The sequence below is a fragment of the Micropterus salmoides genome, unplaced genomic scaffold, assembly GCF_014851395.1.
Source record: "Micropterus salmoides isolate LMB-PRFRI ecotype aquatic unplaced genomic scaffold, ASM1485139v1 Ms_hic_scaffold_1, whole genome shotgun sequence".
NCBI lineage: Eukaryota > Metazoa > Chordata > Actinopteri > Centrarchiformes > Centrarchidae > Micropterus > Micropterus salmoides.
The window spans coordinates 32,322,609-32,350,578 of NW_024040040.1; the positions used below are offsets into that span (position 1 = coordinate 32,322,609).

General features: G+C 42.0%; 1 protein-coding gene across 5 annotated transcripts in view; it reads right to left on the reverse strand.

The window, feature by feature from the left end:
• Window positions 1-27,970, reverse strand: part of LOC119906686 (partitioning defective 3 homolog) — a 349,822-nt gene that overhangs the window by 233,880 nt on the left and 87,972 nt on the right. For all 5 annotated transcript variants that reach the window (XM_038724012.1, XM_038724004.1, XM_038723995.1 and 2 more), the window contains exon 3: window positions 4,031-4,205. In XM_038724012.1, coding sequence (XP_038579940.1) covers window positions 4,031-4,205 — 175 coding nt within the window. The remainder of the gene's footprint in view (window positions 1-4,030; window positions 4,206-27,970) is intronic.

The following is a 27,970-nucleotide window of genomic DNA, read 5'->3' on the forward strand; positions in this document are numbered from 1 at the left end:
TACCACAAAAGAAAACATCATCGCCCTTACCATTCTGACTGCCTGATCAGTCATAGGTCCAGCCCCCTGCCTCTCTTTCCCACCTATCATCTTCACTGTCATTATATCTGAAAAAAGGCTACAGATATACTCATCACCATGAAAGAAGTAGTGTGTAGGAAGCAATCAGTCCTCTGTTTTCCTTTCTTCTTCCAGTCTTGTCATTATATATCTTGAATGCAAAATGTACAATTTAGAGGGCATGCAGGAGACAGGCTTGGTTTAGAAGTGTGTGTTTGTGACAGAGCTTTACTAGGCTCTTCATTGTGGAATCAGAATGACAACACGTGTGATATGACATGCTTGTTGTTCATTACTTTATTAACTCATTGATTACTTTATTCATATTTGTATTTGCTAGAATCCAGGGAGATCAGAGGTTTAGCTACACAACAGCAGATTGGAGCAATTTCCTAAAATGATCCCTACTCACTAGCCCTACTGTCGTATGAAATCACATTCAAAACTGTGGAGGACCGAAGGAGAGTATTTACTAACTCATTTTCATTATTGATTAATCTGTATAATATTTAAGATTAATAGATTAATCATTTAGTCTCTAAAATGTCAAAAATGATAAATAACGCTCATCACAGTCTCCTAGAGCCCAAAGTGACGTCTTCAAATTGCTTCTTTTGACTCTTCATTTACTATCATAAATGACAAAGAAAAGCAGCAAATTCTTAGATTTAAGAAGCTGGAACCAGCAAATGTTTGACATTTTTGGACTAAAAATTACTGAAACAATTAATCAATTATCAAAATAGTTTTGATCCGTCATTAATCGTTGTAGCTCTACGTGCACTCACCACATTCCACCGTGAACACACCTCTATTACCATGAAAACTAAAAGACACCATGCTTGTTCAGCTGTTAAGTTACTATATATTATGTAGCTACTCGTTGTGTCGCTAATTCACCACTTTACTGGAGCTACTGTGCTGCTCTGCGACCATCTCGTCCCCTCATGTTTACTTTGCAGCAGCAAGTGGCATCAGTTTGCTAACCCACAACCTAGCTAACGTAAGTTACGTTCCTTGCTGTGTTGTTGTTAACTCTATATCGTGGTATTTGTCCCGGTGTTAGATTTCTCCAGAATAGCTTACACCACCTTTATGATGCAGAGAAAAATCACGAGTTCTTAGTATTTCATTGAATTTACAAAAGATGTTCTATATAGGGTATATATTGTTATTGGGATATGAAATTACCTATATTGGGATTTTAATTTTTAGTCATATCGCACAGCCCTACAATAAAATAGATGGTCCGGTCTCCTCTAGCTGATTGATGCATGCATATTGATATGAGACAAATCAAATAAATGAATCAATAGACAAAGTGACGGTTCATTTTATTTGCCTGCCACTCATTCTGTGATCTTAAACTCACCATTAGCATGCAGTGTTTACGCAGGGTGTAGCTATGTTGATGATTATGACCAAAATGCTATTTACCAAGAAGAAATCCAACAGAGATGATGTTTCCTGCAGTATCCGGCACCGGCCCATCCCCTTAGGGATAGACCTCCTGTTTGAGGATTTTATTGTCCACTTCCACTGCACACAAACTGGCTTTGGACAAACCTTAATAAGGCAAACCCTCCATGCAAACACGCACACAGAGGTGGGGGCAGGGGCCGAATTGGGATTGAGCCAGGGATTCATTGCCATATTCAAGGACACTTTGACAGGGCACAGGCTTCCAACACAGTGTTAAATCTAGTTTGTTCAATGGAAGGATCATCACATATGAACAGTTTTAGAAGCTACTCAGTACTGCAGCATCTTTGTGTGTGCGAATGATGAAAGACTCCAACATATCTCTCAGAACCCAAGGTGATGCTTCAAATGTAGGCTTGTTTGAAGGTCAGATAGCTTCAAACAAACCTGCCTCTCAGTCTGTGCTACTGGTTTACTTCCAGATTGCCATTACACACTTCTCTGGAACAATTGCCATAAATCTCCACAGTCTAACAGGCAGGTCGAGGGAAGCTGGGATGCGCTCTTCTGTCAGGGCCAGGGAATCAAGTCTATTCCGTGTATTCATGTGCATGTGTGAGTCCATGCCCGGATGTGAGTTCTGGATTGAATGTCCTTTGAAGTTTAAGACAGCTCTGATTCAGCTCACCGGTTCCACTTCATGGGACGTGAATATGTGGACATGAGCAACATCTGAGTCACTGACTTGTGTGTGCAATTGTCTGGTTGTGTGTGCCGTGTGTGGGTGTGCTGCATGTCCACCTTGCATCTGGCATGTGTGCTCTTGCCCATGCATGACTGAGTATCCAACTGTGTCTCAATTCCTTCCGTTGTCTCAGTTTCTACCTGTCTGTCTAAATCAGTATACACTGCTATTCCCTGGACACACGGCACTGTCTTGACAACCACTCGACTCACCTGAAGCATGTCCAGTAAAACAGACACTGGCCTGAGTGGAAAAAGTTGACTTACTCCATTTTAGTTTTGTTTCAGTGAGGTTCCCTCTGTCCAGTTACAGATTTAAATGCTCCGTATTTGTACAGCGCCTTTCTAGTCTTTTCAACCACTTTTACACTATATAACCATTCACACACTGAGTCTAATTGCTCAAACAGAAACTAACATTCACATACATTCATACACTGGTGGAACAGACACCAGGGGCAATTCGGGGTTCAGTATCTTGCCCAAGGACACTTCAACATGCAGCCTGGAAGAGCCGGCGATTGTACCGCCGACCTTCCGATTAACGGGCAATCCGCTCTACAACCTGAACCACAGTCGAACCGAAGCTCATAAACTAAAGTCCCATGACTTGCATAGATTATTTGGCTGTAAACATTCTGTCCTTTATACGGCATTCTGACAGCCTGAGAGATTCAAAACAATAATATAACTTTACCCAAGCTTAGTCAAATGTTTTGCTGTGATTTAGCTTCTCTGGTCTTCACATGAAGAAACAGTTCCTTTTGTTATGCTGGGGTTTCCAAACTTTGAGCTTATATATGTCAGCTTTCATGTCACCGACCTTTTAAAGGTTTGCATTTTGAATTCCTGCTGGTGGCATAGATTACTTTATCCTGTTTTTGAAAAGCCCAGCACAGACTTTCAGGTGCTTATCAACCATGTCAACTGCCTTTTGCTACAAGGTAGAACATTCACATCAAACTCCCTGATATCCTATTGAAGTAAGTTGTAAATAAGTTTTTGTTTTTTTCTTCTTCAAACTTTGCTACACTTTTGTTTTTCATAATTTTTTTCAGCTATTGCTGAAACACAAATTACCTATTACAGAAATACAGTCATTGGAAAAGGAAGCTAGGTTTTGGATTAAAGACCAGCAGACCTTAAACGATCCACCCAGCCCGATCAACTGGGTGCGGTGATCGCCTTGAGGAGAGGAAATGCTGGCCCAGTTTAGGCTGCTCCTAAATGGTCTGGACGAAATTGGACTCAAGCAATGGAAATCAGAGACTGTTGTGCCAGCATCTTTACAGACACCTGCTCATCATCACCATGTTGCAAGATGTCTGAGAGGCGGAGTCAGTGTTTTACACCGATGATGCTTGGTGCTGTAATGCAGTCAATCATACCATATTGTCATCTTGTTGCTGCTGTTTACTTTCACCCCATATGCAAATTCAAAAAATCCACTGCAGAATCTTCTAGGTGTATACATGTTAGTATATATATATATATATATAAATATCTGTATATATTGTTAAATTTGATTTAATTTATTTTACATGTTGCCATATTTTAATATACATTTATTTATCTGTTGTTCTGTGTGAGTGGCATGAAGGGACCACAAACTTCCTGTTCATTATTCAACCTTGGGTTGTATAATAATAAATAAACTGCTTTGATACCTTGATATTAAAAGCTACATTATTGGAATGAGTATGTAATGGCTAATTTTGTTCTATGTAGCATTCACATTTGTTAATTCAACAATGATAATTTGTTTTAAGGTCTAATTTCCTGATAATATTTTCACTGGACTCACTGGATCGCAGAGCAGATGGAGTGACCTCGATCTCACTGTTGACCTGGTAGGGCTGGAAGGCTGATGCTGAACTCAAATCGCTAGCGAAGGGTTCAGGACTCTGGGTACCTGTGGAGCTGGCACTGGTACCGTCGCCTCCATTGTGAGGATCTTGCTCTTCATATACTGCTACCAGCTGGAGAGCAAGGGGAAAACATTGTGTATTAGTGTGTGTTTGGGGGAATTAAGAGAGACAGAGATGTTACCAGTATCTACATAAGCAGGAAATATGGGTTTGTATGTCTAACTGTTGTGTGAGTCTAGGCATGTGTAATCTATACAAGAGTGTGTCTTTTTTGTAATTTCACATGGTAATCTGCCTCAGCACAAATCACTCAAACATATTGTAAGTCATGTTGCAACTCTCTCTCTCCTTCTCTACAGTTACATCTTGCAACATCTGCAATCATGTAGTGTGGGGGTGTTCTGCGTTGCCAGGTTTGGCTCCCACAGCGAGCAGCTGCAAAGTTTCCACAAAGGTGATACGTTGCCACATTTCGCACACAGGATAGGGAGAACTCCCCACAGCATCCCGTAATTATCAGAGTCTAACACACTGCTCATCATTACAGCCAGTTCACCCACTTAACAAGAGAGGGACAGTAGCCTGGATTATGGTGTAAGAGAACTAGACTCTATTTCCTTTTTCACTGGTAAAACTTAGATCAGCCAATGCTGATTGACCATATACGAGTCAAGGCTTATTCTTAGGCTCCTGGACTGAGATAGAGAGAGAGAGAGAGAGAGAGAGAGAGAGAGAGAGAGAGAGAGAGAGAGAGAGAGAGCAATTAAAGCATACAACCTATAGTGGTGAAGTGAAAGTATCAGAGCCAAGTGGTTTTCAAAACCTGTTTCTAACCCTCTCACACAAAGATTAACCTCTTATTCCATCCAGACAGAGCAATCATACAGCAGCAGCCTGATACACACCATGCTATACAGGACAATAGTATGTATATTACAGACTTGAGATTAATTCCTTTTCATATCTTTGTGCTACCTGCAAATCTATGTAATGGAAGGCCATGGATGTGGAAAGAGCAACCAACAAAGAAAGTATTAGTCGCCGTTGAGAGCAAACAGCTTTCATGTGTCCCACATCGTATTTATCTGAAGGTAAAAATAGCGCAAGTCTTTTTCCATGTACTTGCTGTTTTTCATCACCCCAACACAGGGAAATCTGCATATAAACAAGTTTAGAAGCCCCTGCTCTTCTTTTTGATTTAATTCATATGCAGAGGACGATGCTTAAGTGTGTATGTGTTTGTGTATCTGCGTCTGAATTTATTTCTTTCTGTGAGCATGCCTATGTGGTTTACTGTTGCCGTAATTCACAGCACCATCTCTCACGCTGGCTTTGCACAATTAAAGCAGACTGCATTTTTTCCCTTAAGATGTTTCCTTTCATCGCTATGCCATCTCTGAGACGTACTCTATCACTGAAGGTTTCACCCATTTCACTCTAATCACATTCCATTGCGATCTTGAAATTACATTCCTCAGGTTGTAGGGGTTCATCACAAATTTTCTCAGTGAGAGGCAATCAAACAGGAGAGAAATCTGGTGCTGCAAAAATAAGGCCTTAATATTAGAAACAAGACAGTTTGAGAAGGTAATTTTCTGAAGATTTGCTTACTGGTAAATGTGGAAATTCACATGTGTTAAGGCATGAAAACATACTTTGCTTCATGTTTAAGGGCCAATAGTTAATGGGCCAAATGACTAAACACACTGATACATTTTGCAAGTGGTGTTTCCTTGTAATATGCCTGACTTTTATATCTTATACTTTGATATCTGGTCTCTTTACAAGATGTTGAAACTTGTTTCAGGAAATGGAAAATGTTGTTTGAAGGATGAAATGATGTTATGACATGTTGTGAAAATCTTTGTAGTGAAAACAATGAAAGGAACAGCAATGTCAAGATGCCGAGATGGGTGTGAACACAGACTAGAGTGAAGGGTTGTCCCAAGAGGCATTTACACTGCCCGAGTGCTTGTGCGAGCCAATGAATCATTAGTGACAAAGTAATCAGGCCTCCCATTCATATGTTGCTGGGAGTATTTTGTAATGTGACAAGCCCTCTGCATGCCAGCTGCCCATTTAGAGAAGTGGTGAATGCTGTTGTTGGTGTTGCAACGAAGCACGATTCATTTTTAAATACATTCCAAATCCCTCTAATTAGGTCCACTTTGCCATGCCTTGCATCCTTTTACCAGACACTCCAGAGCACTCTGTGGGTATCTGACATGTACTGCTAAACTCATCCACACACCCTCCATTTCATAATCAAACAGGCCTGCATTTATCCTGTATTCAATATTTATGGGCTCTTGAAAGTGCTTGTTTGTTCCCTAAACCCAAAGAGACATGAAAAGTTCCCACTGTTCAGAAAACTGATTTCTCATTTCTAGACAGTCAACACGCTTTTTTTTTGCTTTTTTGCATTTTTACTTCTTTGCTCTGTTTGTTCTTGATCTGTTCACCTAAGGATTAATGAATGTTTTTTCAAGTCCCAATGAAAGGTCTTGACCAAATGGTATGGTACAGTTTAAATCAAAAGTTTCCGAAACTATTTTGAACAGAAAGATATGGGCAGCAGGCATGCCTTTAGGTGATGCCATAATTTCATTTTAGTACAATTACCAACCAAAGTGATATAACCAAAGTAACAATTTAACAACAAAATAAAAAAGTTTCTTAGTTTCTGGATTCCAAACATGTGTGCTTATCTACCAGGCCCAGTTATGACGCGACAAATTTATAATTTCCATCTGTGCCAGTATTGCTTGTAGCCAGTTTTTTGTGCTCTGACCAAAACACCACAAACAGGGATAGAACAAAGAGCTGGAAATGACATAAAGTTCCCTGTTTCACTCACACACTTAACATCAATACACATCTGCAGAGTGTCTTTGGAGGAGGTATGGGCAGCACGATTTTGAGAGGTGCCCCATAAAGCCTCCTCCTTCCCTCGCCTCACTCTGAGTTTTGTCTGCGCTGTGGAGAAGGGGGTACTCTGGGCCAGAGGGAAAACTGACGCAATTCTTGCTGTTGATGGGACAGAGCTCAAGCTGCAACGCAGCAAAAGCCATCACACAGACGCTTTCTCTCCGTCTGGGAATTGGTCACAGCCACTTTAGAATTGAGACGATTTCACATTACAATTTCTTTTTTTTTATTCTCACACTTTCCCCCCGTGGCTGCTGTGCAACAGAAGTAGACTTGTATTCAGAAGTTTTTCAAAAGGAGGAAAAAGTTTTTTAGCAATGCACAAGCGGGAACAGCATGGCTAATTGTCAAGTGGCGTAACAGCTGAGGCTGAAGATTCATAGAGGAGGGAGGCAGTGAAAGAGATTTTTAAAGAGCCCCTGAAAAAGATGCTACAACCTGCAATAAAACACAATTATATCAAAACCAAAAGCTCGACAAAGAGGCATAAGAGAAGGAAAGCACATGACAGGATGTGGGTTGAAGAAATGTTACAGTTTCCAGTCTCAGGATAAACTCTGGAGCGATTTGAAAAACCTATTTAGCTCCTACCTGCTTCAGTTGAGAGAAGCGAGGAAAAGAGAAGAACTGACTGAGTCTTATTTCATGGGCCTCTCTCTCACTCCAGCAGGATGCTACAACGCTGCTGCTGCCTTAAGCCCCTGGAGCAAGGCTGACACTCATCCACTCTCAGCCGGTTCCACTGACAGTCACAGCAGCTGCCAATCAACCACTATCTACCTGGAAGCCTGAGGGCTGCTGGAGAGCGGCACGAACAGAGGATGGAGAGAGAGATGATGAAGGGGTGAGATGAGGTGGAGGAGAGGAGAGGAAGCAAAAGGAAAAGAGAAAGAAAGTAGGATGAGGCCAGGCATTCTCTGCAGCCTAGGTATGGGCTGTATTTGGGATTCAGCATTTCCATATCTGTAACGGAGAGAGTAGGCAGACAGGGAACCGAAAAACAGAATCTCAGGGATGCCTTTCATGTTGGCCTCCTTTGATCTCTTTCCAGCTTTTGGCAGCAAGGGTGGAGTAGAAGAAGAAATGGAGAGGAAGCAACTGGGGAGGGGATGAGGAGGTATTTTGACAACCTTTCTCCATCTCTTTTCTCTCCTCTCCTACCTCTGATCTGCCAAGAAGACCAAGCATTAGGATTGGCACCAGTACAAAACAGTCGTCCAAAGCATTCGCCAAGCGGCGCCCGAAGACACAAGACAACAGAGATTATTAGTAGTCAGGGGGCAGCGCTGGCAGTGCCACCAGAGACATGTAATACCTGCCCTGCGATGCTCTGACGCTAATCCATATCTGCCGCAACAGCTTTTTCACAGCCGAGTGAAAGGGACGGCTGACATGAGTCAACCCGCGGGAAACCTGTTCCGCTCAATCCACACCTCCAATTAAAGAAAACATCCAAAGTCGCACCAGGCTACGTCCTGCTATGAATATTTATTGCGGCACAAAAAGTCACCCCTTGGAGGCAAGATTAATATTTATTCGTTTGTCGGTCACATTTTTTCTTTTCCCTCCCAAACCAAAAGCTAAAACTCAGTGTGTTACTAATAAGCAGTGATTATAAATTAAAGAATAGATGGATAAGATTTATTGAGCTGAGTTTACTCCCCATGTCTCCTTCAGTATATTAATTGATATAATGAATAAGCTGTGTTAAGTTATGCAGAGCTCCAGACTAACTTTTTTCACTAGGAGCACTGTGGCCCTTAACTTAACATTTTAGGGGCACAGGCAGAGAATTCAGGGGAGCACACCTTAAATCGACCTGCAACGCAATTTTCCCCATTTTAACTGTATTACTGATAAATGCTTTGGTAGTTAATACAGAAACTAGAATGTGCTGTTTTATTTTAGTTGACAGTAACAGTTTAATTGAATGGTGCTTTACAAATGCACATACTGGACGTTTCTCAGCATAGTTTATGTTTTAAGCTGCTCTTGTGCTTCATTAAGGTGTTAAGATAAATTGTGCGGTGCAAGTTGCCTCAGCAAACTTGTTTTTTTCTCTGCATGTTGTGGACCACATCTTGTGCAGTAGATACAGTTCATGGTATTGTTTTTTTGCTCGAATCGAAGCCATTTAAACTCCCTCAGCCAGGTGTGGACTGGCAGAATAATTCAGTCCAGGAATTTGACTCCATCCCAGGTCACCCTGTTCACGCAAACCACCTGACCAATAATGTTGTCTATTTGTTAATGTAACAGGTACTGCACTAGGTATAGATTTAGTCACTATGTTAATCTGGGAAGAAAACTATCCACATTACAAAATACATTTAGGACTGACCATTAAAGTAGCCTCTCTGAACAAAGTTTTCAACGTGGCTAAGGGGGCACCCTCAAAAATTCCCAAGGAATAGCCTACACCAATAATAGCAGATACAAATGTACAAGGCTAGACACAAAAAACAATTAACCTACACTTTTAAAAAAGAGAAAGAGATATAGGCCTCCAGAATTTACGTTCAAATGATTCAATCATTTCTACTAGATTTATTTTTAATGTTTTCTAGCCTATAAAGTAAATACAGTTGTACTGGCAGGGAGTCAGCAGTGCATTGAAGCTGTTGCCATGTTTACTACTATTAGAAAGCTGTGCTATGCTTAGAGCGACGTCTGCCTGTCTGTTCACATGGGGAGCACAGAGAGAGTAGGCCAGTGGAGCGTCACTCCCCGTCTGACCAGGCTTTAGACACACACAAACGCTAAAAGATGTGGCCAGCTGCATGTAAGTTCTTAACACCGACGTCTTACCGGTCGGCAACATATATTTGGCAGAGAAATAGAGAGAGAGAGACGCGGACACGGTGGATGCGTGGATTCTACTGCTTGCTATATCATAAAAAAAAAATCTTGTTATACAGTATTATCGCTGCAGACAGTCAAGTTGACAATTAACGGCAGGCCAAAACTGCCCTAAGGCCACCGGGAAATCTCCCAGTGCAGCCTCCTCCTCATTTTTCAACAGGAAATTTAAAAAATTTGTTGTCAAATTTGCAGGTTGCACATGTGCGAGTGTAAAAAATACTGGCACTGTCTGGAGCCCTGTTATGTGATGCCTGAGGTAACTTTCACATACTGTCTCTGCTAGAAAACACACACATACACTCTCACACACAAACAGCCCAGGTTTCATCTCCCCTCCCTATCATTTATCATCATTTTATTGCAAGGGCACAAGGGGCGCAAAGTTATTATAGGTACAGTAGCACTGGCAACTTTGAAAGCCACTTATTCCATCAGACTCCAAACTCCAAGAACTCAAACTTGTTGAGTAATAGCCATGAGCCACTATCCTTCATCCACACACCACCCATTTATCTATCCATCTGTCCATCCATCCATTCTCCCCCATCGACAGTCGCCATTTATCTGTCATGGATACTTTAATCAATCAAAGAGTAAGATTTTTGATCATCTATTGGTACTTTTCTCTGTAGTGACAAGGGTCTTTTCATTTCCCTAAAAGAATGCGACCTTAACTTGGAACTTAGTGAACATCGTGACCTTAGGCAACGTCACAATGGAGAAAAGTTTCCTCTTCTTAGACATTTCTAACAGCTGACATTTCTTGGGGGGGTATCCTGTAGGGTAATGGGATTCCTGTGGTATTCCCGCAGGATGGGAGTCAGTTTCACCAGTCATCATTGGACTGGGACAGGACAGCAATATAATTCAACAGTTGTGGGCGGGACGGGAATCATATGACCATTTTTATATATAAATATGCAGTTCTAATTTGAATAAACAATATGTTCTGATTTTTTTAATCACGGGATGAGAGTCATTCTTCAGGGATTGGGAGAGAACAGGAATTATTATATTACTCTGTCATGGGATTGAGGCTGGGACTGGAGTATATTTGTGGGAGTGGGATGGGACAGGAGTGAAAATCCACTCCAGTATCATCATTTACTGCAGAGTTATCACGGAGTTTTCAATATTTAATCCTGTCCTCATGTCCATTATTTCTCACACGCCGAGAGTCGAGCAAACCAACAAAGTGCTTAGTCCTGTATTTTTCCTGCTCATTAAGACCATCAAATATTCAGAGAATAGGTTTCGAGCACTCTGGCCTGCCTTCACTAGCATTCCAAATAACCTTCAAATGGCACCCTGCAGCACCTCAGAAACATATGCATATTTCAGGTGCTGTCACATGGGGTTGATGTAATTGAAGAGTGCTCCGAAGGCTTGCTAAGGCAAGACTTGACACAGACCGCAAAGCAAATGTAATGTGCAAAGATGCTGCGAAATATGGACTGCATCCTCCCATTTATAACAGCGATGGTGTACAAGGGCAGTAAGGGGGGGGGGGGTTATACGCTAGCGAGCAGGAAGATGACAGGCTTAAAGAAATATAATCCCCAAACAAGCGAACGCAAGTCCCGAGATTGGTTTATGCTGCTGTTCTCGCTAAAACATTAAGTCATCATTTCTTTCACTTTTTGAAGCAAAGCAGCTCACAAGTTAGATTCACTGCCGGAAGAAGAAAAAAAACAAGGTGGGAGGGGTGTTAAAGAAAGTATGGGCGAAGAGGCAGCAAGAAAATATACAGAGCAAGCAAAGTTTAACCAGATTAGAGACTCATCCCTTTCAAATCCACTCGGCCAAGTTCTTGTCCCTGCCTTTGAAGTTTTCCTCCTGCGTTGGGGGAAATGAATTCACACATATTAGGGTGCCCTGTGCAAGTGCTACCTACGCAGTGCTGACAGAAGAAAAAATTCCTACTATGCCCCCTGTCACGTTGTGCCGTGTATATTAATAAGCCTTGTAAGCCATGGTCATACGTGCAATTCAACCCTATTCAGCCCCAGGAAATAAATAACAATTTTTAGAAGGCACACAAAACACCTTTGCAGTTTGCAACTTAACAGTGAAAGGGAGAAGGGGAGAGGAGGGAGCAAGGGAGGGGAAAATGATGACATATTCATGAAAACAATTAGGGTAGGTGTCCATAATAAAGTAAGAAACATGATGAGCATCCTATGACCTCCATGTGCTAAATTAAAATTAAATCAATCAACAGACACTAATTAACACTGCGCACACACATGAAATAATGCTGAACTAATCTTGTTCCATCAACACGTCTACATTTTTAAATGTAATCATATTAATTATGCTATTCCATTCAAAGTGTGCAGAAATGTATTCATTTTATAGTTTGCCTACTTACAATTTAGTCTGTGCCCAAACATTCAGAAATGTAGTCTAAAAGTTGCATGCACTTTTTGTTGCTTTGAAGGACGTTGTATGTTTAGGTTGAATGCACAGAAAGCACACTTTGTACCCAAACTAGTTTGTGTAGTATAATGATTGTTTATGATGTTCTCTATTGATTTTCATGCCACCCTGTATTCACTTTGCTGTCTAAACACAGTTGTTGGGGGCACCTTGAGGTGTTGCACCCCCAAACTGGTCCTAAAGAAATCTAATCAATGCAATGAACCTACCTGCTCTCACAGTCTTCATCCAGCCCACCCCCGCCAGGCTACACACCCAATCTAATAATGCCATTCCTCCCCTGCCCTGATTCACATGCAAAACAACACCAGACAGTCTGTCTAGGGGCCGCACTGGCAAATACACACAAATAGATTTTAGAGTAGGGGAGCACACCCACCCATACACACTCTGCAGATGCACACAAAAGCATAAAAAGTCACAATTTGTATATTAGTATTCCTCTCCCAAAGCGATGGCATTAGAAAAACCCATATTCTAACAGTGCCTTTCAGAGGGAAGTGCCCTTCAATCTTTCGTTGGTTATGCACAAAGCCAGGAGAGAGTAATTAAAATCTCCACATCCAGGGACCTCGGCACACAGAGAGAGAGAGACGGAGGGGGGGGCAAAAGAAAAAAGGTAAAGCTTCAAACATTTCAGGCCTCCCTGGTGGAAAGAGATGGAGGGAATATGAGGAGCAGACAGAGAGGGAGGGCTGTATCCTTGACAAGGCCATACATTCTCTGTAGTCAAGACAGATGGAAATCAGGTATTTTATACCTTTAACAAGGGCAGAACTGATCATTAACTAGACAAATTTAAGCTTTAAGAATATGGTCTCATACACGCTTACCCTAATTGCCTAAGTATTATCTGTCTCAGCGTGTTGGTGAAAAGATCTAGAGAAAAGCCCTTCCTCTTTGATTCTCAGATGATGACACTAAGAGCTCACATCTAACACTGATATGTTAGAGAGCTGCAAATTGTAGCTGCAAATTGTAGCTGCACTCCTCAAAACACAAAAAGGGACCTTGACAGCCAAGGTACATCGCCAATAGTTTGCCTGTTTTTGTTTTGTTTAGGAGGCTTTCTACCATGTGACCTTTTAAAAAAATGATCTTACAGGATCAGCAATAGAGGAGTAAGCTGTGTTCGTCAAATAGCGCTCTCCACTCTCATGTCAGATTCAAGCAGAAATCTCATCCCATAGGCACATTATCGATCAAAACAAAATTCCAATATGGCAATGGGATGACGTTTGACTTCATGGCTTTGAGGTGCATATATTGTTTCCTGATTAGGGTGTTGTTCTCCCTCCTGGATGGACTTTCCCCCATCACCTGTGATAGCCCCAGGTGAGCTGCCTGATAGCCTGGGGCCATGGACCAACAACAGAGGCAGTATGGGTGCACAGAGTACCTTATAAGCAAAAAGAAGCACTTTGAACTTGTAAAATAGACTTCATAACAAATATCTTGTGTGCTTGACGACTGTAACACCTTACTTGTAATACATTATTAACTGAATGTATTTTGTTGCTCTGAGCTGTGCATTCAACTCTCATTCAATTATGAAATTTAAGAAAACATTCTAGTATAAACAAGCAAGAGGGCATTGGATTTACTTTACATTAATTATTAATAAGAAGGACACATGAAAACTTCACCATTCATTTAGAAAGTGTAATGAATTCTCTCAATGGATATTAGTCATCTTTGATCAGAAATTAAGACAGTGGGTGTGTACAAAAATGGTACTAGACTAAGCAATCTCGAGACGACAAAACATATTGATTGAATCAGATAAAACCAGTACCTAGATAAGCACTGGTTACTGGGCCACTCCACCAATTTTACACATGAAGACAATGCCCAGGAACTGGAAGCTACCACACTCCGCAACTCTGGTCCGAGCTGGATTTCAACCTGCGACTCTCCGGTTCTCAGCCTAACTCTTACAGACTGAGCTACTGCCACCCCAAGAGTTGCATGGCTGTTAGGGGCGCTTCTGAGAAAATCATAATAAATAATAATGTCGACTCGTCGCGGTCATCTCAGCTTGGGCTTGATACAAATGGAATTTGAAAGATGTGGGCAATTACAAGAAAATTAAGGTTTCATTAAATATGCCATCTCTTGTGGGAAATGTAAGATCCAGTGTTTTTGGAACTCAGTCAATACTGGGGACTAAATGTGAGGATATATTGCCCTCTGCTACTTCAATTTTGAACATTTATTCTTTGATCTGTCTCCCACAACTTCCCAGACTTTATGGATATGAAACACCAAAGCACCGGAATACCCCATTATCTGGGGTACCTTGAGATCTGATGAACCAAAAAACAAACAACAAACCGGTCTTACTAACTTTATTAAAGTACACACATGCACTTTTCATGGAGCACAGTGAGGGCAGCTGGACAATGTACAAGTGGGAAAAAGGTACTTGAACACCTGAGGTCCTTAAAACACACACACACACACACACAATCTGGTTACCATATCCCGACCTGTCTTTTAGCTGGGCACTGCCAGTGTAGGGCCATTAATCCAGTCAGCTTGTCAATCAGCCTGTCAGGTGCTCAGCAAGAATGCTAATCAGACAGTAAGTTTTTTGGCCAACAAGCCAGTCAGCAAACGAGTAAGTCAAGAAATCCCAAGCCATTTAGTTAGTCAGTCAGCAGGGCAACCAGTTAGTAGCCAATAAGTTGATGCTAGTTCGCCAGCCAGTCAGTAAGCCAACCAGTGACCCAGCCATCCAATCAGTCAGCAAGGAGATGGCCAAGTGGAGCTAAACACCCTACTGTTGGCACTGAACTGAGCAGAGGCAGAGCCAACACCTACACACACACACACACACACACACACACACACACACACACACACACACACACACACACACACACACACAAAACTAGCCAGTGGGGACAGGACTGTCATCATCTGCCATCTGCAGGCCTGAGTGGCCTTAGCCTGGAGGGAGAGGAGACGAAGAGAACCAGGGAGTGAGGATGCTTGTCCTTCTGGGTATACTATGTGTAGGGGGGTAAACACACAATGCGAGAACGGCCACATTCTCGCTAACACACCGAAACGCACAAAAAGACAACAAAGAAATGGCTTTGTGCCCGTGAGTGAACGCACAGCCTTTGCTTTGTGAGAGAGAAGTGTACAGTGTGTTAGACTAGAAGAAAGCAATTACAGCAATGTGCTCAAAACGAACAACCTGACAGACAAAATACCATCACAAGGGTGTGTCTGTGTGTGAAGTGCGTGTGGATCTTTAGAGAGATGTAGCTGTTGAATGAAAATGCTACTAAACACTACTTTTTTTCCTGGTGGTTAATGTGTTAGGTATTTACTAAATAGGCTTAATTTAATACGTTTTCTGAACCACATATCAATTTATGATAGCATATTAGCTTGTGTGTACAGTTGAACATGGTGGATTGAGGTATGAAGGGCTTTGTTTTTTGCCCTATGCATACACATGAAAGGATGATAATGTCTGAGGTGTGCAATACCAGCAAAAAAAACCCTCAGCAATGAAGCTTCAAACTGAATAAGGACACAGGCTACTGAGATACTGAGTGTGTTTTTCTGCCGCTTCCTCTTCTCCATGCTCTTTCTGTAGCTGCCATGGGCTGAAGCCAAGCACATCACTTCACAGAGCTCAGCACCTCTATGGGGCTATGGTTCTGGCTGTGAAGAAGTGTGTGTGTTATGGTGTGTCGCAGTCAGCTTTGTGTAGAAGAAGACTTGCATCCTGGAGTCTAAAAGAAGCTGCTTGGAGACCTGCATGCAGCTTTCCAGAAGTGACAAGAGGACTAGCCGCTACTGGAAGCCTGAGGTCTGAAGAGAAAGCTAAGACATCTAAACACACCAAACACAGGTTATCACTTAGACTACCATAGCTGCAGTGAGTGAGGGCTGGTGAGAGTCGGGTTGCTGCAGTTGGTCTTTTCATCTATTTCTGTGTGTCAGAGGTGACTACTTTTCAGTCTGGCTCTTTTTCAAAGACAGAGATGAACAGGTCAGCACACTATTTGTCAAATATAAACTTATACTGACAGCCTTTGGCTGTTACACAAACACTGTCAGACATAACATTGACAGCTAAGAATAAAAAAAAGCAAATCTCAATGTATCAGTGTTTGCTACAAAAAACTTTGTGCTGTCCAAACCACACTGACAAATGACAAAACTACTCGCTCATGCTTCAGACATACCCTTTGATGAAACATTCCAAAGGGTAAATGGGTCATTTTGTTCGCCTTTCATCAAAAAGGTGAAACATTTCAGTGCCTTTTGGCACCCTTTTAAAATAGACGTCCACCTCTCAGCTCACCCTCTCGGTTCTTTCCAACTACAGGTTAGTTTCTTAGCAAGGCAGCTTGTGCCCTCTAGTGCACGTCACACTCCAAGTACCTTGCAAGTAACTGTACTCCCTCCTGTTATCCTACCTCTTCTACAAGCTCTGGCAGAACAAAGAGAAATGGGACTATGAGATGTTATGGTATTACTCATAAGTAGACGTCAAGGTACATTAAATGAAAATCAGGTTTTATACACAGGACCTTCAGATTTCCTCCCCCCATCTACAGCATGACTCTCAATAGATGTCACAAAAAGCTGTCTAGGCAGGCCAGTAGTCTGTGTTGATGTGTATTTTTAGCTTCACTCTAGTGTTCAATTGGTCAGTAACTCAAACAAACATATCTCTACAGTCAGTGTGAGAGAAGGGACATAAGGACACAGTGTGCCCCACCCTTTGCATGATGGGAGGTTACAAGATGGGGTGGGGGTGTATGTCTGGGGAGTGCTGCTGAACTCCCGTAACCTCAATTATTCAGCATTAGGCCATGCTATTGATTTCCTGTTGGATCGACTTACTGAGTCCCGAGCACTGGGACAGTGACACGCTATAGCCTTCCCTGGGAGGGATCTTTAAGAATGGATGGATGGGAGTCTGTTAGTGGGAGAGAAAAAAGATATACAGATCCATGGGAGAGGAGGGTGTAATTAAAGATACCCCTTATCAAGGCTGTGATAGATGAAGATGTCAAAGCCTAGTGGGCTAGTTAGTTAGCGAGATGCGATGGGACTGGTTAGTTTGGCTTGACAACCTTGGGGAGGGAGGGTGATGTTGCCTAGAGGGCAGAAGGTTCCCATGACTGGGGCTCCTACTGAGGGAGAAACAATATTTATGTTTGAAAGGAAAACTCTGTGGCTGTCAGATATGTGGGGGGAGACTAATTGTTTGAGGATATGGGGTATTATTACTGGTGTTGAGGTTTTGTGGGAGTTGGGCCATTTTCTCAAGCATCCATCAGTGCCCAAGCCAACCTCAGTGAAAACAAACCACAAAGCAATGCCAGGCAAAGTCAGCCGAAATATTTCTCACACTCACATGGACCATCAGCTGTAAAAACAAGCAACGTGTTGACAAACACAAGAAAAAAACAGCTTTTACAATGATAAAACAGGAATAACTTGCTTTTTCTTTCACCATCTAGGTCTGAATTTGGTCATATGTGGGTCTGTCTTCTTCTGTACCTGGCTGCATGGTCGAACATGGGTCAGGTTCCAAATAAAACAGATGGCAAGAGTTGCCTTTCTGCAGTTTCTCCTTGGCCCAACCTTGAGAAGCTGTGCTGGGCTGAGCAGAGCACTGATCTGGGCTGACCTGGTTTGGAGGTTGGAAACTGGAGGGGGCAAATCTGACGCCCGTTGCCTGACAGAGCACACACTAATTCGAGGAGGCTGAGGGAGATGAGGGGTTTTGAGGTGTAGAGTAAGGGAGATATCTTCAGACAGGACTGAATTTTAAAATATCACTTCACTTAAATATGTTTCAAGAAATTGTAAAAAAAATAAAAATAAATAATAAAAAAAAATGCACTCCAAGGCAAGAACATATTTGAGAATGTTAATGAATCAAGAAGAGAAAAACCTTGATGCTATCATGATACTAGTGGAGTGACCATCCTCCGAGCTATTTGAAGATGTTCTAACAGTTTAGTGGAGGATACGATGTTGCTTACATATAAAATAGTTCAAAAAGCTGTGCCTAGATACAAAAAAATCTACTTTTCTCTGATTAAAGACACTCAGAGATAATACACACAAATACTGCAGTATTTCTGTATTCTGCCATAGTACAATGGAAAGAGATCAACTTCAATGTGTTGTTGAAAATAAGTCTCAGTAATTTATAGCCTGTTTTATATGATTAGGAGAGCCTGCAACACTTCTTCTGATTGAGGTGGTTACTTGAGGTATTTAAATTATGATTGGGCTATTATTGCAAGTATAAGTGGACTATTAGAGTCCATGTAAACACAGCTATCACTGAGATATTCAGCAGGGTTGTGTAGGTGTAGGTGTGTTTGCTGGGGTGTGTGAGGTGAGAGTGGGTTAGGGGTGAGGTTGGGGCCTTGGCAGTGAGTAGTCTGCAATTGGGCTCTACCTCCTACTCAACACTTAATTGGCAGTGGTGATGACAAGTGTGGGCCGCAGGGCAGACCACAGTGACTGTTTACTGCTGTCTCCTCTTTTCTCTGCAAATGAAGACGGTGCTCTAACCGTCTCCAGACACAAGCATGTCTTCAGTATGTACCTACCTGGGTGTGTGTACAGCATGTGAGCATGTACGTACAGTATTGATGTTTGTGGACTTACGCCTGTCAACATTGCTTTGCAGTACACAAAACACAGTTTTATTATATTATTATAGTATTGGGGGTGTTTTACTGTATTTGTCATTCAACAGCACAGATCAAAAAGGCACCATAATTACAAGAAGTTACCCAATTCATCCAAATATTGTCAACAAGGTCATTGCGGAGACTCCCTGTCAAGACTTGGCTCTGAGTTTAAGACTTATCAAACAGTTGCGAGAGCAGCACCCCGAAGGCAAAATTCATTCTGATACACAACACATAACTTTGGCAGAACTTGCTGCATACAGAAAAAACATCCCACTGTTCGCGCTCACTTAGAACTCAGAGAGTTATACAAAACACTGAAGAGATTCTTAGACGTGGGATGAAGAAGGAGATAAAGACAGATAGATGGAGAGGTAAAATAAAGACTGCACTTCATAAGATGGCAGAGAGCTTGGTGCTGGCTCGCTCATGGTGGCTTGAATGTAAATCAGCTGGTGGATCATGCTGTCAGCCGCTGTCAGGGGTGGAGAGGAGAGGCTCTGCACCTCTCTCCAGTCCATAACCCGAGAATCAACACATTTATATTCTCTACTCCTGTCCGTCCAAACTTCATCTGTCTCTCATGCAGTTTTTCTTTATTCTTTTTTTTTAGTTTTGCTCTTTCTTTCTTTCAGTCTGCCTGACACACGTTTAATCTGTGTCTCTGTTTCTTCACTCTTTCGAATTCTTATTCAAAACTCAGCCTTCACATTACAGTCTTCGTCATCTCAATATCTCTTTGTATAATTCATGTATACCAACTAGCCAATCAAAAGGGGGTTGGCTGTTTTATTGTTACCAGTCCTGGCAAAGGTCATAATCTGAATGTGAAGCGATAAATCAGCTTCTCCACTGAAGCCTTACAGTTCATTTGCAGTGCTATTAGACTGACATGGCTAAGGCAGGCAGTGGCTTGCACAGAGTGAAGGACCGAGGCTAAGGGTGTCAAGAAGTGATTACAGGTGTGAGTGAGTCAATTTATGTGTGTTATAAACTTGTGAGAAACAACTCTAGATACATTGAGTGAGGGCACTTCATTTAAGGGTTTTGATCTTCTTGAATTTAAGATTAGGAAGTGGGGTCGGGATGGGGCCTGAATTAAGATGTGGTTAGGGATAGGGTTTACGGTTAACACTTGTGTTTAGGGTTAAGGTTACCATTATATATCAGTGAATAGATGTAGTTAGTGGAAAGTAGTATGATTTAACACCTCTCTGTTATAAGTGCTGGTTAACACTGGCTTAGAGCACAATTTCTGCAGTGGTTATATACATGGCATCAACCATGTGTCTGGTCAGGGACTTTCTTTCCCCGTCTCACACTCTCTTTTTCTTTTTTAATATTTTAGTTTGACATGTACACTAGCTGATAACAATCAATCAAAGGATTCTTGAGCAAGTCAGATTCCTATCTTAATTTGGATATCCTTTGTGTAAATTCAGCATTCCAGGCAGGTGTAAAAGTACCTCAACTAAAACAATGAAACAAAGACATAAAAGGAGCTTGACACAGAAAGAAAGATGTTGATTCATACACTCCATCCCTCCACAAGGCAGAGGCAAGTGTTTCTGGCCAGAGCAACACTAGCCTGCTCTGTACCACCACCATGCCAACACCAGCTGGAGATCCAGCTTCCTCTCTGCTGTACACAGCTGCAAATCCCCTCAGCCGTTCTCAAAGGCTCCTTTGGAAAGTGTAGCATGTGGCAAGAGCCAAAATGTCAGCTCTTCTAGCAGGTGGACAGCTGATCTGCGTAGAAAATAGGCCTTGGCAGGCTGGTAAGGCAGCAGTGTCTTGAGGTGCAACAAAAAGCCTCCCAGAGCATAATCTCCCCCTTCAGAAGATGTGTAAGCTGCAGCTTTCAGGGAACAGAATCAGCAGATTTCTCAGCAGGAAAACAGCAGCCTTTAACACCCAGTAACACTTGTTAAGAAAGACATTCCTGACAAATTCTAAGTGCACGTTAAACCTCTTCATACTTTGCTGAAGCTACAGAGAAAATGACTGGGATAGACATCTTTTTGACATCCTTAAAGGAAAGCTGCTCTTGACACTGAAAAGGTCAAAGTTTGCTGGTATTTCAAATACTGAGCTTCTTGACAAGAGCACTCAGAGTAAAATGTCTTTAGATGGAGGTAGGGCTGTACCAAATAGTTTGAAGCTTCGGAGCTACAACAAACCCTACACATTATGACTTTACAAAACAAAAAAAGAAACACTTTATTTAAATTCTGGGTGATTTTGTCATAAAATATGACAACAGAAATTTGAAGCTTCATTCCAAAACTTCAATAGAAGCTTTAAATGTAAAAACAATGACATTGGAGTGAAAATGTGTAAATATGTGTACTATGTGCAAACAACATCTAACAACATCTCCATACTGTCAAATTCATCTAAAGCAGGCTCTTTAAACTGCATTATTTTGATGGCCTTGTTTCTTGAAGTGATCAGGATGGGGCTCAAGAGATGCACTGGAGATCTTTCTTTTACAGTAAGAGAGTCGATACAAACGAAATGGCCAAATGTGAGCTTCCCATGACCTGTTTGACCATGTTTCTGCCCTTAACTCATGTTTTATAGAAGACTTTATGAATTAATTGTGTACCTAGGGAAGAGGGTGACTATGATGACCATGAATGAGCGGAGGGCGATGGCACAAGAAAGTGTAGTGCAGACATCTAACTGTCCTTGTCTGTGAGGCAGCCATTTCTAAATCTGTTTGAATGTAAAAAGGACTTAAAAGGGCTAAGGTAACAATTAAAATTCATTTTTGATGCAAATAATGCAAAGAACGCTTTAGAGTACAGGCTAAGGGCATTGATTTATATATGGAAGTGAAAAGAAGATCATTGCATCATGCAAAACACATGTGTGTTCGTGTGATACATGATAAATGTGTGTGCATGTGTGTGTCTTTTACATAAGCCAGAACACCTCTAAACAGGCATGACAGCACCCAGGCCACACCGACTTATTTATGGGCCACATGCACCGCCCTAATTCACCTTTCTCCTGTTTGTCCCTGTTAGCAGTCCTTCAAACCAATTAACACCTAGACATGATTCAGGTCTGATTCCAAACGTCTGGATGCAATTAGTAGAAGGAAACATGGCAACTTATGGCAGGAAGGGGATTTAAGACACTGGGCTGCGAATTGAGACTATTGTTGGTTAGCTTAATGATTAGAAGGTAGACAGTGGTGGCAGATAATTGTGAGTGAAGTCGAGGGTAAAGCAAATATAGAATAATCCTTCCCCAGTTCCATTCAGAACTTGGTAAAATCATTTGCCCAAACTTCGGAATTAAGTGGGTAAAGTTACACTGAAATTGTCTTTAAAGAATAAAGACTAAAGGTGTAATGGTCATGCATGCTGTTTTGTGATCATGGTTTTCTTCACTTCAAGGGTCCCATGGGAAAAACGGCAAAGGCGGCACTCTACTCTGATCTCCACAGGCTCCGCCCCATCCAGATTAACGCTATGTGGGACTGGCGCCAGCGGTTTTGGCTTGGCTCAGGTTCCCAGCATTGCCCCCTTCAGTGAGGTAGTGTTAGGCGCACGTCATGGCACTCATTAGTGCCAAAACAACGACAAACCGCTGCTGGTCTGATTCACGACCGCCGACCAAGATCTGAAAATATTACAGTAGTTTGCGCAGCACGGCTCTTTGTGGAGGACTTTGAAGACAAGGTGCATTTTCACATTTGTGGCAAAGGTTGTTCCCTCAAAAGCATTCCATTCCGTAAGGTAATGTAGCCTTTTTTGGAGCAATTTTCCACACATAAACAGAACAAGGTCAGTGATCACACTAGAGGCGTGTGCAGTAGGGCCATTTAGTGGTTACAAAAGATCCTGCTACCAAGTCAGAGATTTGTTACCTGCCACAGAAATGTGTAAAGTCAAGTTTTAAAATTGTAATTATATAGTAATAAGTCACATATCACAATGAATGGGGTTTTACAATTTACACAGCATACAACATCCTCTATCTTTATAACATTGGCTAAAAACGACCCTTTCACAGGAAAAAAAAAAGGAAGAAACCTCAGGAAGAACAACAAAAGAGGGATCCCTTTTCCAGGCATAGATGTATTAAGGAGGTTAAGTAATTCCTAGGAAAGTTGCTCACTGGGTGTATATGACAAAAAAAACTCTGCAAGGTTCCTCACACTTCTGCATTTTTGGGCCCATAGAGCAAGTGCACTGTGGAGTCCAGAAGCCAGCCAGGCCGGTTGAGAGCATTCACAACTGAGACTTCAGCTGGCAGAGCCGGCTGACATCCTGTTGGATCCAGGCACACATGAATGTGAAGAAATAATATACTTACATAGCTCTAGACTTTACAAATGTTACTTTAGGCCAGTATGCATCACGTGATGAAAGCAGAAGTTGTAATACCCACTACGCAATAGATAGTCATATGTACATGTAACATTATAATATAGCGACACAAAATGACAAGATGATCAAAGTACGGTACGGTAGGACAATTATTACGGTACGGTACTTTCGGAAAGTACTACCCCCCGATCAAAGACCGTAGAACTAAATTTATACCCTGGTCCCTACGGTGAAAATGCAGTTCCTCCAAAGGTTCCTAGTTTGGGGGTATAGTTCCTGTCTGTATTCATTTCTCCCAATAAGGCATCAGACATTGAAGTGGGCTAGCCTTCCCATTTCCCTCGGTGGCTTGTAAATTATTTATTTCAACCAGAGGCCCATACATACAGCTTAACTATATGATGGACTAATGAGGGCTATTGATCGAATAATTGATTGCTTTATGCATGGCCTAACTGACTGTCCACTGATCCATTTGGGTAGCTCATTACTTAATATGTATTATTCAGAGCTAACCACTAACCAGCAGAGACTGCACTATCATCTGAGGAAAGAATGTCAACAAGAATATAATAACAGAGTCAGGGCCACATCAAAACCTCAATGACTCTCACTGAATAAACATACAACTGCAGACTGAGCCATACATTGACTACCATGTTTGATTTGTTAGTTTATGACACAGACTTTTATTCATCCAAACTGCTCTCACCCTGTTTTTAAATTATAACCTTGACTGTTCTAATATTCCCTACGCTACTTTTGTCCAGTTGTTACATCCATACTTGACTATTCTGGCCTTTTTAATCCCATAAAGATCGACAGATCCAGGAACACAGACCTTTGGTCTTGCCTTTCAAATAAGAGACTACAGTATATTTGGCTTGCATCCTAAAGATGCATCAAATAATGCGCTCTTTGAGTTTTTCCCACAGATTTAGGGGTGAACCACAACACAAGTGTCTCCTCTTCTCCTTGTCTGGTAACAAAACACATGAAAAAACCCTCTAGAGAGTGCTTTACAAGAACTAAATTACTAATCGCCCACACACTGATTCTGACCTGTACTGGCTTTCTGGCTCGACTATGGGAGCTTGGGTTGCAACACAGCTGGCTGGCCCACAACTAGAGCTTGAACTGTACCATTGTGCTCACTTAACATCCTTCCTGCAAGTGATGGTTCAAGAAACACTGGCAATGCAGTAAAATATTGCTCTTTTACTGTAAATGTGTAATTACAGTACACAACAATGCTGTCTGCTGTCTAACTGAATAACAAGCCAGGGGTTATGAACTGGCTGTCTGGCCTACTTTTCCTAAAGCTACTTTTTCTATTTTCTGTAGAGCTATCAGACATGCTTCCAGTCCAAAGTAAACCATGTGCACTGACCATTTGACAGAGATGACAGGAGTGGGATGCCCTCCTGCCTTCCTTTTCAATAAAACAGCACTTTGAGGTCTCTCTGAGATCTTTTTCTAAGAATCATAGAAAGACAGGATAGAGAGGGAGGAACAGTAGGAGGGAGAAAAAGAGTGAGAGAAGGAGAAAATGTGACTGTAAAGACATACCGTGGAGAATAGAGGGGTCTCCAGAGGAAGCTGAAGCTAAAAGCATCCAAATCGACTTCCTGGAAAAGCAACAGCAGTGGTGTGGACTGTATGTGGAATGGGTCAACAGGGGCTAACTAGCCAGGGTCATCCTGGGGTCATCGCAGTGTGGGCAGTTCAACTTTCACTTCTTAGCTTGGCCTTTCCATTAAAGATAACTTGACTTGAGCTATGTCTGACACCCAGGCTCACTGTAGATGTTGGTCCTTTTTTTGGTCTACATTTATTTGCAGACAGTGCTAGTGTAAGTAAAATGAAGTCTGGAAGCAGTGCAATAATACCAAGAGACAATACTGACAAAACAGCAAGAGAATCCTTTTTTGTTTGTGTCATTACATGTAGGCAGATTGGGAAACAGTATCAACTTAATTGTTGTCTCTGATAAATGAATGTGCACTACACACCAAGTATGCATTTCTCACTCATCTTATGTCTCACAGCAGCAGTGTATTCATGACATGACAGTGCTTTTGTGTGGCATATTTCAAGCACATTCTCTAACTCATGTAACAGTGTGAAGGTAATTTAGCTATAGGGAAGCTAGAGAAGACATTTCTAAAGATAACACTTGTGTGTCACTCCATTCCTGTAGGAGGGGTTTAAGGATAAATGACCCGCTGTCGTCAGATCCTGTAGCCATCATAATGCTAGTGTAATGTTTCATGCACCACAATCAGGGTAGGATACATACAGACAACAAGACACGCCACTACCGAAATAAGATGAACTGCTCCAATCCCAACTCACAAGTATAAGAGGATGCTATAGTGCAGGGATGATTTAATCCCTAAAAACAACATATGACCTGGCTCCCTTTGTGGAGGACATTGCTCTGAGTAGTTCATTAAAACTTAACATCTCAGTGTCTTTAGCTTTCTGGGACTGACCATGTACTGCTCACCATCCCCACTGCCCACCCCAACAGCTGGATGCCTGGACATCCTGCATGTGGGCACAAACTCACACAACATTGCTGGGGTCATGGGAATGTGTTTGCTTGGCCTTTAGGTGATTCCAGTGGGACAAAGTTAAATATCCCCATTCATTGGCAATTCACATTCTTTCTTCTGACAAAAGAGAAGCAGAATGCAGTCCAGGTTTATGATCTATTTAGAGTTCTAATTTGGCCCACGTGCTCCATTGAAACATTTGGTTGTTGATAACAGAATAGTAATTGTCCAGCAAAATGGCAGCAGTAGAATGGCAAATGGCAGCACAAGAAGCACAGCTGAACAGAGCTCCTGCTATTCATGTCCCTTCCCCGTTGTCCCAGGTTCAATGCTGGTTTCCTGCCAGTCCCTTACCATTTCAGCCGACAGACATAGAAACAGACACACGGGACACTCACAACAAGCACCTGGAATCATTCCCCAGTACCAGCGTCATTAATGAGCCAGGTTATCCACAGTCCTCCAGGGTCGGCTTGGACGCCAGGTCAGGGTTTGTCACTAATGGGGCTCTGTGAGTGCCAGGGTACCAGAGCTGTGAATCCCCCAGAGAGGCATCAGTCTGAAGGGCCCAAGACTCTAATTGGGGGAGCCCATGTACATAAATGACAGATTATGACCTATAAATGAGAATTTATGTGACCATTAGACGTGCCGGGTGATCCCGGCAGAGATGGAAAAGGCGCTCATTAGCTATGCATTCAGAATGCCTGGCTCTGCCTAATTAGCCTGATGATATGCAGGCTACAGACATTTTTGTTGTTTTCTACCCTCAAATATTTCAGGCTTGTTATTGTGGTTCCCCTTTAGGCGCCATTAGAAGGGGATCTGAATTTGTTATGTTTTAACTGCATTTAAGCAAGAGCAAAAACAAGGCATCAGTAGCAGCTAGGAATCCATGCAAGGTCAGAAAACCATTGCCAGTTATTGTAGTGCAATAGCAATCCCACTCCAACAGCTCTATGAGACAAGCCTCCCTTGTCACCCTGAGAGTGGATGAAGGGAATATTTACCCAATATTAAAAAAGCTTTGATTTGATATATCCGCAGGGAAGGGATATGTCTAGCAAAACATCAAAATCAATGCGCTTGTCCGAAGGTCTTCAGTTGAACGGTAATATCTGGGAGATTGATCGGTGTGATTAGGGACTTGACAGCAGACTCAAATATTTGCACATGAAGTGGCCGTATTAGTGCTGTAATATTGAGTGGTTGCAGTGGTGGGAAGGGGGTGTCATGAAAGGAGGAGGTGAAGACAGGCTGGAGAGAGAGGGTGATTAATACAGATAGATGTGGAAGACTGTGATTTCTATGTTTCTTTCAAACCAAATAAATAGTTACAAGCGTATATAGATAAAAAATACTCTTGTGGTTGCAAGCCAAACAATGTTTATCATTTCATCATATATATTGCCACAAGATGATGTGTGACAGACAATGTTTGTTTTTAATTGCATACTGGTTTGACAATATTGTTTCTGATCAACAGTCACGCCAATAAAGTTAATGAAATGAGCACAATTTAATTGTAGAGCTGTAGCTTGTGCTCACTTAGTTGTGCTAATGCAGGCCAACACAAGGAGATTCAACGTGACTGTGTGTGTGTGTGTGTGTGTGTGTGTGTGTGTGTGTGTGTGTGTGTGTGTGTGTGTGTGTGTGTGAGAGAGAGAGAGAGAGAAGAGAGAGAGAGAGAGAGAGAGAGAGAGAGGGGCGAGTATGTTTGATAAACCCCTTTGTCTATCCTCCCCACCTGCACCTCTTCATCTCTATTGGTTCTGCCTGTTTTGATCAGCTCACTGGTTGTGGTCTCCCCAAACAAAGCACCACACACTTTACACAATTAAGTGGTGGTGACAGACAAAAGGTGCAGCAAAGGTGCAGGGTTTTCACAAACTGTGCTTTATAGAAAAAAACTCCCATCCCCTTTTTTTACTCTCCCTTTGTACTTTGACCTTGTTTCCTTCGTGGCATGCTATGTGAGTGATCAAAAGCGTACAAATGTGGTTTACCCCATGTGTAAAATTACTCCAGATAAAAAATTTACCCAAAGAAGCACTGAAGAG